Source organism: Aspergillus nomiae (genome assembly GCF_001204775.2).
Source record: "Aspergillus nomiae NRRL 13137 chromosome Unknown contig00057, whole genome shotgun sequence".
In the NCBI taxonomy this organism is placed as follows: Eukaryota; Fungi; Ascomycota; class Eurotiomycetes; order Eurotiales; family Aspergillaceae; genus Aspergillus; species Aspergillus nomiae.
This window is the reverse complement of record NW_015378112.1, coordinates 75,392-89,331: the sequence shown is the minus strand read 5'-3', so window position 1 is coordinate 89,331 and position 13,940 is coordinate 75,392. Positions and strand designations below refer to the sequence as shown.

At 50.1% G+C, this 13,940-nt stretch overlaps 6 protein-coding genes across 6 annotated transcripts; 3 read left to right on the top strand and 3 right to left on the bottom strand.

The window, feature by feature from the left end:
* Window positions 1-80: 80 nt before the first annotated feature.
* On the bottom strand, window positions 81-1,880 carry ANOM_003080 (cytochrome P450; the record flags this gene model as incomplete). Its single annotated transcript, XM_015548337.1, has 5 exons — window positions 81-695; window positions 751-1,135; window positions 1,188-1,488; window positions 1,518-1,632; window positions 1,686-1,880. 5 exons carry the CDS (start codon window positions 1,878-1,880, stop codon window positions 81-83), a joined length of 1,611 nt encoding a protein of 536 aa, XP_015409184.1.
* A 955-nt stretch (window positions 1,881-2,835) lies between these two features.
* ANOM_003079 (SDR family oxidoreductase) lies at window positions 2,836-3,975 on the top strand (the record flags this gene model as incomplete). The annotated part of the gene is made up of 3 exons (XM_015548336.1): window positions 2,836-3,169; window positions 3,227-3,620; window positions 3,699-3,975. 3 exons carry the CDS (start codon window positions 2,836-2,838, stop codon window positions 3,973-3,975), a joined length of 1,005 nt encoding a protein of 334 aa, XP_015409160.1.
* Window positions 3,976-4,334: 359 nt separating this feature from the next.
* ANOM_003078 (lipase/thioesterase family protein) lies at window positions 4,335-5,567 on the bottom strand (the record flags this gene model as incomplete). The annotated part of the gene is made up of 4 exons (XM_015548335.1): window positions 4,335-4,472; window positions 4,526-5,109; window positions 5,169-5,314; window positions 5,368-5,567. The coding sequence occupies 4 exons, from the start codon at window positions 5,565-5,567 to the stop codon at window positions 4,335-4,337; spliced, it is 1,068 nt and encodes a 355-aa protein (XP_015409161.1).
* A 445-nt stretch (window positions 5,568-6,012) lies between these two features.
* ANOM_003077 (flavin-containing monooxygenase) lies at window positions 6,013-7,508 on the top strand (the record flags this gene model as incomplete). Its single annotated transcript, XM_015548334.1, has 2 exons — window positions 6,013-7,034; window positions 7,061-7,508. 2 exons carry the CDS (start codon window positions 6,013-6,015, stop codon window positions 7,506-7,508), a joined length of 1,470 nt encoding a protein of 489 aa, XP_015409162.1.
* Window positions 7,509-8,964: 1,456 nt separating this feature from the next.
* On the top strand, window positions 8,965-9,819 carry ANOM_003076 (bZIP transcription factor; the record flags this gene model as incomplete). The annotated part of the gene is made up of 1 exon (XM_015548333.1): window positions 8,965-9,819. One exon carries the CDS (start codon window positions 8,965-8,967, stop codon window positions 9,817-9,819), a length of 855 nt encoding a protein of 284 aa, XP_015409163.1.
* Window positions 9,820-10,170: 351 nt separating this feature from the next.
* ANOM_003075 (putative glucan 1,4-alpha-glucosidase) lies at window positions 10,171-12,574 on the bottom strand. The gene is made up of 5 exons (XM_015548332.1): window positions 12,212-12,574; window positions 11,878-12,161; window positions 11,732-11,828; window positions 11,044-11,681; window positions 10,171-10,983 (listed from the first exon to the last, which is right to left on the bottom strand). The coding sequence occupies exons 1-5, from the start codon at window positions 12,432-12,434 to the stop codon at window positions 10,387-10,389; spliced, it is 1,839 nt and encodes a 612-aa protein (XP_015409164.1). The 5' UTR covers window positions 12,435-12,574; the 3' UTR covers window positions 10,171-10,386.
* Window positions 12,575-13,940: the final 1,366 nt, after the last annotated feature.

The following is a 13,940-nucleotide window of genomic DNA, read 5'->3' as shown; positions in this document are numbered from 1 at the left end:
CAGCTCAGCTGCCTTATACAACCATGAATACAGCTCATATATCGTAGCATATCATTAACACGTTACAAACAAAAGGCATATCACCAGTCATCCACCCTGCTCATCTTCAAATGCATCCCTTCCACCGGCTTAGTCGTCACAGCACCGGCGATATGGATTTTCTGCTTAGGGTCCTGCATCTCGAAACGGAAACGGCCAACGACACCAGCGACTACACAACGCAATTCAGCCCGGGCGAAATCCTTCCCAATACATGAGCGCTGTCCGTGGAGAAAAGTGATCTGTGCAAAGTTTGTCGACGCTCCGCCGGTGTTGTTGGTGACAAGCTGACCATTCTTGTCAGTGTCGATCCAGCGCTCCGGCCTGAACTCTTCCCCGTCATCCCCCCAGAACTCTGGGCTGCGGTTAATGGCATATGGGCACAGAAGGATCCGGGTCCCTTTTGGGATGTGTGTGCCAGCTACCATGCTGTCACGAACGGCTTCGCGTATAGTCATGGGGACCGTTGGATACAGACGGAGGACTTCCTGACACACACCGTTGAGAAGCGGAAGCGTCTCGAGGTCACTCCAGGTGATGGGATCGTTGCCGGATGGGATACGCTCACGAATTTCGGCACGAAGGCGTTCCTGGATATCAGGATAAAGGGTAAGAAGATAGCAGGCCCAGGTGAAGGCACTCGCAGTGGTTTCATGCTGTAAACCATGTTAGTGTCAGGTAGCATTATGTTCAAAGTAAGGAGACATATACCCCAGCAGCCAAGAAGGTCAGCATTTGGTCGATCAACTCGTCATCTGTGAAATCGCCGCCCAACATCATGGTGCCAAGAATATCGGCCTCCAGTTCCTTGGCCGTCGCCTTCGTAGATGCGATGGAAGCCCGCTTCTCATGAACAATGTCTCTGCACAGATCACGCAGAAACCCGGTCTGATCATTGACTACTTTGTTTAAGCGCCAGGGGATGCGACGGGCAAACCATTGTGGCAGAGCAAAGTTGACGGCCAAGAAGGCCATCTTCTCCTTAGTCGGTTCCAGGATAGCCAAGAAACTGTCAGCCACTTTATTCTCGGGGTTGTGGAGAGAGCGGAAATCGCGACCCATCGCGGCCGGCCCGATGATATCCAGGGTGAGCCGGCTAATATGTGTCAGTGAGATGTACTCATCACAATATCTGGCCGTAAGAATACCTTGCCCAGACACTCATCTCAATCTTTCCTTCTCCACTCTCCGCATTAGTGCCATCCATCGGGTTCTGTTTGATCTCTTTCTCCAACTCGTCCATCAAGAGCCCGGTTTTCTCCCACATCAATGAGTATAACGCTCTAATATTCTTAACATTGAAAGATGGGGTTAGAGCACGGCGCTGCTTTTTGTGCGCACTGCCCTCCGACAAAATGAGTCCAAAACCTATAATACGGGCGAGGAAGCTGCGTGCCCGCCAGGGCTTTTCAAAGTCGTACGTGTTGGTGCTCATGATGTCGAGTAAGGCTGGTGATTGGTAGCCAGGAGATAGCTACGATTGAGAATATCGCGGAAGTGGATCAGGCCATCGTTAGGAACAGTCTTCATCCACTCCAGTGGTAACCGGCCGCGGGGATCGTCGAAAACAATACGGGCATTATTGAGATTGCCCTATTTCCATTAGTTACTTGTCCCAAGACATGATGATGAGCGACGTGAGCTACCGAGATTGTTGGGAGATGGCGCAATGGAGTGACAAAATAAGGATAGATCAAGGTGTTCCAGATGATTACGAGCACAAGATTGACCCCCAATGAGCCCAACGTAGCAGTACGGAAGGTGAGATCCACGAAGTCTGCGCGCTGCAGCAGGAAACCTTCGAGGAGAGAAAGGGTAATCAGGATCAGCATCAAGTCCATGGTGGATGGCAAGTCCCTTAACCGACGATGGGAAAGATAGCAAGCTCAGGAGCTCGATAATCTGGGGTAAGGGGAAAGAATATATCGTGTGTCCACTTAATGATGATAGCTAACGTTTCTAAATTGAATGACCCCACGGATCGACAGGTTGACCTCGGTTGGAGGGTCGCATGATAACGCCGGTGCCTAATATTTGGCACCGTAAGAATTACTCTTGAATATATGGAGTACAGTATTGGCCATGGGCCGAAATGGATGCCTGGTGGATAAGACAAAGCGATATTTTTTTTGGTTGAGGGTCTCAAGTCATGTCTGAAAATTTTGAATGTAGGACCTATATAGCCCTAATTCTGTGACTCTGCTGCGTTTGTCGTGACCATCGGGGTCGCTACACAATTTGACAGACGCGATCAACAGTTGTACTTCAGCCTTAGAGAGACATAATCAGCGATATAGACGTCATTCTAGAATCAAGCTGCTACATGCAGACCCCAGGTAATGCCGGATGCACAAGGCATTACCGAGCATCCTCCCCGAGATGACAATCTCATGATCGCCCAAGCACCACAAAAGCCCCCGCTCCATGTGAACCCCAACAATGATGTGCAGGGGACAATTTGACTTTGACATGGTAGTCAGGGAGGGTAATCTTCGCGAACATGGTTGGGTGCCGCTTTGCGAGCGACTCAGGGATTCTTCAGTCATTTCTGTTCCCCACTTGGGCGGATCGGCGTTCGCAACGCTTGCCGCATGCGGCAACTATCGTCGTCCCCTAAAAAAAACCCCAGAAGAAGCTTCTTGCACCATGTGAGTACCTCGGTCATTGGCCCTTGGCTCCTGTATACTCATATTCTGTATCACACTTATATATATACACATATACATAGAATAATGATCCAGTTTACTACTTCCAAGCGCCGTTCTTGTCAATATCCATATATCTTGTTCTGTAACCATGTCTCTCGATCAATCTGTCCAACTGCTTCGCCACTGGGGCCAGACGGCCCTCGAGCACCTTCCCCCTCAGACACAAGAGATTCTGCTTCATCCATTAGTACCTAAGGCGTTGGCAGCACTCCTGGCTTTGGGCGTTATACGCAAGGCCAACCGCTCACTGGGTTATTGGACCGCGAATAACTGGCAACGCGCCAAACCCTGGCAAAATGAGCGCGAGCTGGTTTTGGTCACTGGCGGATGCAGTGGCATTGGCAAACAAATCATGGAAGATCTCGCAAAGGCCGGGGTTCGAGTAGTGATACTAGATATCCAAGAGCCTTCCTTCCAACTGCGTACGTCCCTGACTGCTCTAAGGGGCGACCGAGAGTATTCAAGCTAATGCACGGTAGCATCCAACGTCACTTTCTACAAAGCGGATATCACCTCGTCGGAGAACATTCGCAATGTAGCGGAGAAGATCCGTGCAGCGCACGGTGATCCCACCGTCCTGGTCAATAATGCGGGCGTCGGACACGACGGAACCATCCTCGATGAGCCGGAGGCCAAGATTAGACAGACCTTTGAGGTCAACACAGTGTCGCATTTCATGATGGTGCGCGAGTTCTTGCCCAGCATGATCAAGCAAAATCATGGACATGTTATTACAATTGCTAGCATGGCCAGTTTTGTGGCGTTGGGTGAGATGGTCGATTACTGTTGTTCAAAGGCGAGTGCGTTGGCATTCCACGAGGGATTGGGCCAGGAATTACGACTCTGGTATAAGGCTCCTAAAGTTCGGACTAGGTATGTTCTCTCCTGTGTTTCCTTTCTTTCCCTTTCTAAATACTCTGGGAGCTCCGGGAAAGGTGCTAATAAGTCCAGTGTCATTCACCCTCACTGGGTTAAAACCCCAATGATTCAGATCTTGACCGACGTGGGTCACCAGTTCAAGGGACCCATCCTCACGCCGGAAATGATATCTGCTGCTGTTGTGAAACAAATTCTCACCCAGAGCAGTGGACAGGTTATCATACCGAATCACTTTAGTGGGATTAGCCTGATCAGGGCATTCCCTTCCTGGTTGCAGGAGTTTGCTCGCGGAAAAGGGTCAAGCGATCTGAGGGTTTTGCGGGACATACAGGAGGCGAAGGGTATGTAATGGGCCCAGGTGTTGGATTAATTTAATGTGTTCATGTTCTGTATATTCAGTAAGTTAGACATACCAATACAACTATCTATATAAAGTATCGGGATTTGCAGCATCGAGAGTGTAGTATTCGTAAACTATACCTGTAGGCTGAGTATTCCTCAAGATCGTATGTATTTCTGAGTCATGGGTCGCATAATTCATTTTAGACAACCAAGTGGTATTTTCGTAGCTAAGACATGTTGTAGTATATAATGCGTGTGTTATACGTTCAGAAACCAACTATACTGCGTAGACTGATTCATAAGGGGGTTCATTCTTGAAGCCGACAGTATATGTATAAATAGAGACCATAAACGTTCCAGCCGTATCTACAAAGTCTCTCTCAACCAGCTCTTGACTCTCTTCCCCTGCTCCGTCTCAGTCTGATCCCCGATATACAAATTATAGATCGGCGCAACATGACCCTCCCGGTGGCCAACACACAACTCCACGTCTGGGAAGCCCTCCTGCTCAGGTTAGTTAAAGACATCGCGGTGTTCACGCAGGGTAACCAGCTTACCTTCAATTTCTTCACGAATTCTTGGATAACCGGGAAAAGAATCTCGCTTCCGCCCGCGCAAACTAAAATCTTCTGCACCGGAAACGTGGAGTACCAGTCTACCGGCGCAGCAGATAAATCGGTATAGTTATCGCGCTTGGCGGAACCCAGGTAGGCGCTGGCCCATGGTCCTGCTACTGCCGGTGTGATCAAATCCCCCCGAGAATCGATCTCTTGCTCGGAAAAGTCGGTCTCCATGGAGGTCCAGGGAGCGATCATGATTGCGCCCCGGAGGTGTTCGGAGAGGTCCACCGGGGCGATAGCAGGGTGGGGATGAGCCAAGTGGGACAAGACGGCGCCGACAAGGTTCCCTCCTGCCGAATCTCCCCCCAAGAGGATGTGGCCGGGTGCAAATTTGGCCTGGTCAACCACATACCGCAGGGCTTCTACGGCCTGCCGAATCTGTGTGGGATATGTTGCCTGGGGCGCCAATGTGTATGTCAGACTGAAAACCGCCAAGGATTTATTGGCGCGGGCACTGTCTGCGATCAGACGAGCGAAGAACCGGAAATAGCCCAGGTTCGCTGGGAGCGCAAATCCACCGCCTGTGGCCGTTAGCATGTATAATCGTACAGCATGATGCATGTCCCGTAGCACAACATACCGTGATACCAAATCAAGACATTCTCAGCATTGCGGTCTCCGACCCAGTGGCCCAGGGCACCTTGCCCCAAGTCTACCGTGTCTGCGACTTTTCTGGCCTTGCGCACATACTGGTCGTAGATCTTATTCGTGGGGGGCAATACATATCTGTGCGGTTAGCGATCGTCACACGCAAGAGACATCAAATGGAACTTGCTTACTGCATTTGCGCAACGGACAGTCGGCTGGTTGCTTTCCGGAACGCTGCATATCCGACATGCAGGAGCCAACTCTTGGGATAACATGATGAACGCCATAGCCCCGTGAACATTGCCCACACGACCGTGAGGCAAAGTGACACCAGAGCGGGAACAAAGTCAAGTTTCTCCGCGAAGGAAAGGGGAATTGCGGTGTTGAGCATGTTGGCTAGATTGCTGATGCTGGTAGCCTGTCATACTATCGTATGATCCATGTACCTTGCAGCACAAGACCCTCTCTCTATATTTATTGCGAAAATACGTGGCAAGAGCCCCTCTGGAAGGGAAGAATGGCGCCTCATGTCTTCATGTGAGGGATCGCAAAGATTACTGGATTCGGTAAGGATAGACCCCACAGACGATCTTCGGCCCATCAGACATTAGGGTCAAATTCAGATCCTCGGCCTTTTCCCCAGACTGTCGGTTCGGACGATCCTCAAAGTTATTGCCGAAAGCTTTTATAATATAAATCCCCGCGGTCGTCTCTCCTCATTTCTGAAGCTCGCGACAACTTCTCGTTTTGGAAATGAACAACCGAGGCATGTGAACCGTTTGGCAGATATATCCCACCGGATCTCCAGACCATATAAATTGGACCATGGAGTTCCTATGGATCTATCTGCCACCTTAAAGAACTCTGTGGATATGGAGCCATCTTTTGATGTTATCATCGTCGGTGCCGGTATCTCCGGCATCAACGCCGCTTATCGCCTGCAGTCTCAAAACCCTAAGCTTCGCTATGCTATCCTCGAAGCCCGGAACAGCCTAGGTGGCACCTGGGATCTCTTCAAATATCCTGGGATTCGCTCGGACTCGGATCTCTTCACTTTTGGATTTTCCTGGCATCCATGGGACCAGGGAAACCCCATCGCCGACGGACCCTCCATCGTCAAATACATGAACAACGCGGCCGAGAAACATGGCGTGAAGAAGCACATACTCTTCGAACATCGCCTGTTAGGCGCTGATTGGTCTTCGGCCGAAAACACCTGGTCACTAAGCGTCGAACATGAGGGACAGTCCAAGTCATTCTCAGCCCGGTTTATCATATTCGGCACCGGATATTATGACTACCATACGCCTTTGCAAGCCGACATCCCTGGGCTCGATCAATTTCAGGGACAGATCATCCATCCACAGTTCTGGCCCGAGGACCTGGACTATAGCGACAAGAAAATTGTCATCATCGGCAGCGGCGCCACCGCGGTGACTCTGCTTCCCAACCTTGCCCAGAAGGCCAAACATGTTACAATGCTCCAGCGCAGTCCGACCTATATTCTTTCTCTCCCGAACCGGCGGCGTTCGTGGTGGAGCTATATTCTCCCCGTGGCTCTCGATCGCAAAATCCAGCGTCTGAGCTGGCTGCTCACCTCGCGCTTTTTCTTCCTGTTCTGTCAAGCCTTCCCGACCCTCTCCCGCTTCATCCTCCGTCTGTCCGTCCTCCGCCAGCTGCCCTCTCACATTCCACACGACCCACACTTCCGCCCACGATACAACCCATGGGATCAACGTCTCTGTGTCTGTCCTGATGGGGACTTCTTTAAGAGCTTGCATACCGGTCGCGCCGATGTCAAGACCGACACCATCCGCGAGGTCACGGCATCCGGGATCGTCCTGAACTCTGGAGAGAAGTTGGACGCGGATCTGATTATTACAGCCACCGGGCTGAAGTTGCAGATTGCGGGCGGAGCTCGGTCACCGTGGACGGAATTCCTCATTACGTTTCTGAGAAGTATATCTGGCACGGAATCATGTTGCAAGACGTTCCCAATGCCGCCTTCGTCATCGGTTATACCAACGCCTCCTGGACTTTGGGCGCCGACGCAACAGCGCAGTTTATTTGCCGACTTCTTCAAGAGTTGGAGCAACGAGGCGTCAAGGCCGCTGTGCCACGGTTAAGCCCCGCCACTGCCAAAGAGATGCAACCGCGCCGTCTGTTGAACCTCAATTCTACCTACGTGACCAAGGCAGAGCGCGACCTCCCCAAGGCGGCGGACAGGGGACCATGGCTGCCAAGAGATAACTATCTCGATGATATCAAGTTTGCAAAGAAAGGTCGGATCGATGAGGATATGGAGTTTCTGGGTGAGAAGAAATTGCAGTAAATGTATATATAGATCATCGAGTTACAAGTTGTGATTCTTCACGTTCATAGTTATGTCTTACGCCTGCCGAAATGTCATATCCTTTCTTCTGAAGCAACGAACCAGTGCTGTAGACCTTAACCACTTCCTACAATAGAGCTTTCACATAAACAAGACCAAACGTCAAAAGCTCTCCGGCCTACTGACATATGATAGCTGACGGAGATAACTTTAGTTTATCCTCGGGGTTGGACGGTTACACTGATGGATCTGAGGGCGCCACATAGGGCAGCAGCTCCCCATGTCCGGCTGTTGATCAGACCGAGGAAGAAATGCCTCGTTAGCCCGAGCCAGGGCATTAATCCAACATCGGATCTGAGAAGGGTGACTAAGGTCTATTCTAAAGCTTGCAATGGAGCTAGAAGAGGAGCTAGGACCTCCAGCCCCGCGTTTCAATCCATGGGAAGCTTTGGGACTGACATAAGTCGCTTACCCTGGGACGACAACGCGCTCATAACCGCTTACATCATAACGAAGTCACCTCGGAGGGTCAAAGTCTGGTCTACAATGACAATAGGCAACTTGTCAGGGATCAAACTTTATTTTGTTTCTTTGGCGCTTTCCAGGGTCTTCCAGGCGACAGTTACCTCAGCTGTTGGTGTAATGTCAACTTTGCTGGCAAATGTAAGGTTAAATAAGCAACACCCAGGGGTCCTTGAACTCTTTCTCTGACCAACAGTTCTGGAAAAAAGACGCAGAGTCGACAAGTCCAATCAGTGACCGGTTTCACTTGGGCCCAGAGGATCAACCCCCTGGGTCCTGTGGAGCCCCATGCAAAGACCCTATAAAAGGCAATAGGTCACTGCGTTAAATGCTAGGTTCCAGCCCACAACAAGGTGATCCCCAGCGTGGACCCAGCGATATAAGCAACATTCTTGTATGGACCATGGTTCTGATACTATATCAGGGATGGAAGGATATGCGTCTCTTGAAGACGGGCTTTTTCTTTTGGAATGGAAAAAGCCGCGAATCAGGATCAATAGCCGGCAAGCGCTTCTGCAACCCGAAGATTTAACTCTTTTCAACTTGTCCATCAGCTCACGAATAACCTCACTAAATAGGCACCTCGGAAGCAAATATCACGGGCATGAAAGCTAAAATGAGATAGACATAGCTGCACTGAATATGATTGCGTTAGAATCAATCGCCGATATTCTCCTATTCGCTCGAGAATGACATCAGAATAAGTAAGGGTGGTAACGATATGGGTTAGGCTGAATATCTGCCTTCAAGCGCAAAAGACATAAATTTGCTCTAGCTCGGCTGATATCAATGAGCTGCAACTCCCAAAAACACAAACCTCCGCCCATTACACATGTATTTCTTCACTGCCCTTGGGATGGATATATTATGCCCATGAATTTGAGCAATCTCCCTCAAGTAACACTAGTTATGTTGGTTTTCTCCACTGATTAATATGACTTCAATCACCGTGGTACAACCACAGTTCCTATGGGACCTGGCTCCTTCTTTCCCTCAGCTATCATCATGCTTCAAACACCCCACAAATGAGCATCAACAGCTGAGCTTGGAGAACATCAGTCCGTACGACGCATGGCCTAAAGATAGCCATGCCACCTCCTTTGCCATGTGCAGTGCAGACCAGTCAAGCCTCGCTCGTCCACAGCCAGTTTTAGACGCGATGCCTCTGACGGAAGCGACTTTGCCCATTCAGACAACCTCCCACTCCATCAATGGCGAGCCCAAAGGACGTGCACAAAACACGGCCGTTCCGGAGCCACCTGCAAAGGAGCCTTCACACACCTTTACACATCACGACAAGATAAATAAAGACTGGAAGGTAAGACGAGACAAGATTCTGCAGCGGAACCGCCAAGCTGCCAAACGATGCCGTCAGCGAAAGAAGCTCGTGGTAGAAGAAATCGAGTCCCTTGCCGATGCGCATGCCTGGCGGAATAGCGAGCTCCGGATGCAAATCGAACAACTGCGGTATACAATACTGGACCTCCACGGTGAGATACTGAAACACGCCCAATGCGATGACGAGCCAATCAAGCGATATCTTGCGCAGAGGGTTAGAAAAATCTCAGAGGAGCACATAGTCGACTCTGATAGTCCTCAGCCAATAGACCCGCAGCTGTCTTCATCTTCCTTTGCAGCACGACCCGAACAACACTTAGAGGGGGATGGTACTCAGTATGACTCGCAGGGCTTTCCCCATATTTGGCCTTGCCACCATTCAGCCTTAACATCAGCTTCTTCGGATGGACAAACTGTGGACCACAATTTATTCGAAATGATCAGTTATTGAGTGTACCGCCGCCTCGGAAGACTACAATGGGGTCACCAGATGATCTTGCATGCTTAGCACTATGACCCCGAGTACTTCTTGATACATAAGATCTCTTGACATGTATATGACCATCAGTGGTTGGAGAGAAAGACAAAGAGGGAGAAGCGATATAAGAAAAACAGGGGAGCCTTATATGGTCTTACCAACGCTGTCATTGTTTGAAGCGAAGCCTGCGCAAGATGAAGGGAATGACTAGGATTCGGAACACGGACGAGGACCTTTTATATAGTCTTAAGTCATTATTATAAACCTAAAAATTCATGAGCTTCTCCTGAAAGAACATCGAGTAAAGTCGTTCGGGGAGGGTCCAAGGGTAATCTGACACATCTCTGTAGGTACTGTTTCTTAAGATCTATGTCATGAGATTCCATCGGACACTAACCATATCTTGTCTCCATTGTTCTCTTGCTTCCACTGGCTTCGAGCTTCTATATCATAAAACAGATATAGTACTAGATATTATAGTATAGCGTCACATTACAAATGCCATGTAGCGATTCCTCGTCGTCACCCCCGAGATGATAATCACCGCCAAACATCGCTCTGAACAGCACTTTTCACGCCACAAGACGAAGGAACAGTGTATTCTCGGTTAGGGTCACTCTCCCACGTAACGGCGCCATTCTGAACGCGAATAAACTTATACTCGAACGACTGCCCAGCGGGCAAGTTCACTGTCCCCGTCCACAAGGGATTATCTGTAGTGTATCGATCCGCGTTCAATGCGATCGCGCTACTGGGATCCCAGCTCCCAAGCTGAGAGATCGACCCCACAATCTTGATCGACTCACCGTAGACAGTAGTAGCTGTCACATCAAAGGTCACCGACACAGTCGTCGGCTGCTGGCAAGGAGTGTCTGGCGCGCCTGGGTATCCGCTAATGGTCGGCCAGGAGGTGATCACCACGCTGCTGTAGGTGCCTGAGGCGGAAGTCGTGGAGCACGCCGACGGAATGCTGGTGGCAGCGGTCTCGCCCCACGGTGCAGGGACAACCGCGTTTCTTCGGTTATGAGCCGTAAGAAGTGCAGCGTATGACCAGGTAAGGTCGCGGGCGGAGGTCTGGCTTCCGTCCGTCTTGGTAAATTGCTCAGCCATCGAGCCGGTAGAGCCAGCGTAGGTTTGCTGTGATCATCAGCTTCCGCAATCCTGAAAAAATAACCAGAGGGAGGGGTCTCGACGTACGACAATTTGCACATATCCGTCTGCATAGGTCTTGACAGCGTTGACAATATCTTTGTACACCGTCGTGGACGATGCGTAGGTCCCTGTCGCGGCAGAACTGTACAGGGCTTTGAAGAACGGCAGAGAAACATCCGTGATGGCTAACGATCCAATATGATCCCACTGGTACAGCGCGTCATACAACTGCTCTGCAGCGGCCAAGGTAGCCAGGAACCAGGGATTCCCGTTGTAATAGCTGTCTTCAGGGTAGCGACCAATAGCAACAGCTTGGTTCTCAGCGCGACCGGCGTTGATGGCATAGATCGAGCGAAACGAGTCCGTTACCGACTTATGGTTGGCTAAGGCTCTCGCCGAACAAGGCTGGAAGGTAGCATCGTCACACGTCGCCTGGGGATCGAACGTGTGGATACTGCCTAGGACAGTATTGATGTCTTTGCCCGATCGCCCGCCACCAAAATTAGCTTGAATGTAACTCCCAGTCCAGAAAGATTGCAAATAACATCGGACTTGGGGTGCTTGTGAGTCACAGTAGGAGCACGAGGAACCGACACTCTTTGCAAAGCTGCTGCCTTCAACCAAGGCGCGATGAGAAACTGCGACAGTAAAGAATGATGTTCCTTGGACTTCCTCCCAGAGGTCTGTGAACGTTAGCTACTGATAGCTGTGGGCCATCTGTTTGAAAGCTCACCGAACCCAGACTGGCTCCAATATTGGGCCACGTAGGATAGATCATTCCTAACAACAGGCCAAACCAGGTCCGTTGCGATGCTTGTATACCCGTTTTCCTACAAAGTAAGGTAAGCTAAACCCATTGCGAAGAGGTATAGAACTTACAATTAGCCATTCTCCAAATGAGATCATAGCGGTCGCTCGCAAAGCTGGTCCATCACGCTGCGGCCGACCCCATGCGCCTGTGAATGCCGTCTCATCGGCATTGAACTTGGGCTCTCCCAACCCCCCGCTAGACAGAGCACCAGAGGGGTTTGAAACGCCTTGGATACGAGCCTGGGAGCTAATGAACTCCTCGATGATAGGGAGAAGATTGGCATCTCCGCCTCTGAACAGATCGACAAGGGTTTTCATGACGAGACCTGAGTCCCGGGTCCAGGTATAGAAATCTACGGCCAGTAAGTCAAATGAAGTATTGCAGCAAGGCCAAGTCACATACAATCCGGGTCGCTTTTGCTCGGGCTTGCAATCACCACACCTGCGCTTGCGCCCTGCACCGACTGGCCATCTGCGCCAATATTGTTCAGGATTGCCTGGCGAGAAAAATTCGCTTCAGTGTTCAGCCAGGTATCGAGACCGGTGTCCTGTCTAAGGACAGGCTGGAGCGCGAGAACTGAGGACCCGAGGGTCAAGGCCCGGAGACAAGAGGAGAAAGACACCATCTTTGCTTCGACTTGGTTCGCTGATGCGAAGATAATCCTTCCAACAGGGACGATGCACGACGAGTCCTTTTATAATAACCGGCGTATGGTAGCGGCGGAAGGGTTCGGCTCGTTCGTGCTTCCAAACATCACCCGACTGATGTGAACCAGAATTAAATGTGCGGAGCATCAACCAATGCTGGGAGTAATCACCAGGTTGAATTTCCGGAAGCAATTCTGCAGCCAAGGCAAGCTGACTATTTGCTGATAGTCATGCAGCTAGATGGAGCCAAGACGCCACAGCTTCCAATCACACGGCTCATTTCAGGCAGGAAGAAGCAGCCACAAATTGCTTTGGTCCGTGAATTCGCCGTCCCCTGTCTAATAAGCATCTGTAGTGGGCTATTTCGAAGGTCTAGATTATGATAGAGCATGATATAGCAGTTGTGGTTAGCCTCGCTCCCTTTGCACACACTCTCATTTCCAGTCGCCTAGCGGCATTCTCCTATCGACAGAGTCCGCGACCTAATATACCCGGTTGTATGTACCTCTCACGCGAAATGTAACGATCGATAAGACTAAGTGCCCATACGACCTTCATCTACATTGATTCTTGGCTTGAACGAGATATGCTTAACGGTAGTGGGATATCGTGAATTGATTTGCGATCGAAGCCAATTCACAGCTAGCCCTACTTTAGAAGGCGATTTTGCTCTAGCGGAGGCGTTTCTATTCTTCTTTAGGCGGTACAAAGTCACGTCTTCCACTTTAACCGGCACCACTCGAAGCTGTGATGTCCAGGATACCTAGTCAAAGGACCATTCAGGTGTGTATATAGTACGCTAGTATGCGAATCAAGCTCTACAGACGGTGTCTCTGATGCCCGATAAACCTAGGCCTAAGGAGAGAAAAAGTGCTTATTGGAGTGTCAAGCTTTTCTCTCCCTTGCATCCTGAGAGACCATCGAAATGTTCCCTCCCCACTCGGACCAACCTTCGTCTTTCGAATTTTTATTTACTGGGGACCCGGAATCGTATTTAACCAGAAAAGCAGCCTCCATTTCAACTCCACAGCCCTAAGACAGGAAGGTAAAAAAGGAATACGTTTTCCTTTTCCTTTTCCTTCTCAAGAAAAAGGGTGTAGCAGCTACAATATCCGAGTTCAAACTAATACATGATTGGCACGAGTCACGCGTGACGAGTCTCCTGTCGCCTCAGAGGTTCTGGGCAGTTTTCCATCTGCAATCTCTCTCATAATACCTGAGAGAGGTTAAATCATGAACAGCTCATACTTACTTCGGTTCGTGCTTTAATTACGAGAGCCAGAGCGGCTCTGGGCGTAGTTCTATTTCTATAGTGACTCTCATACATGTTCCCTCTATGCTCGACCCGAGAACATCTTCTTTTTAGTAGCCAGGATCACCTATAGAAAACCCGATGTACAATTCCTCTAGTGTTCAATGGGAGGTGGCGTCCAGTATATTACGTGCTACACGTACAGTAACTCAACATCGTTCTTACGCGCGGT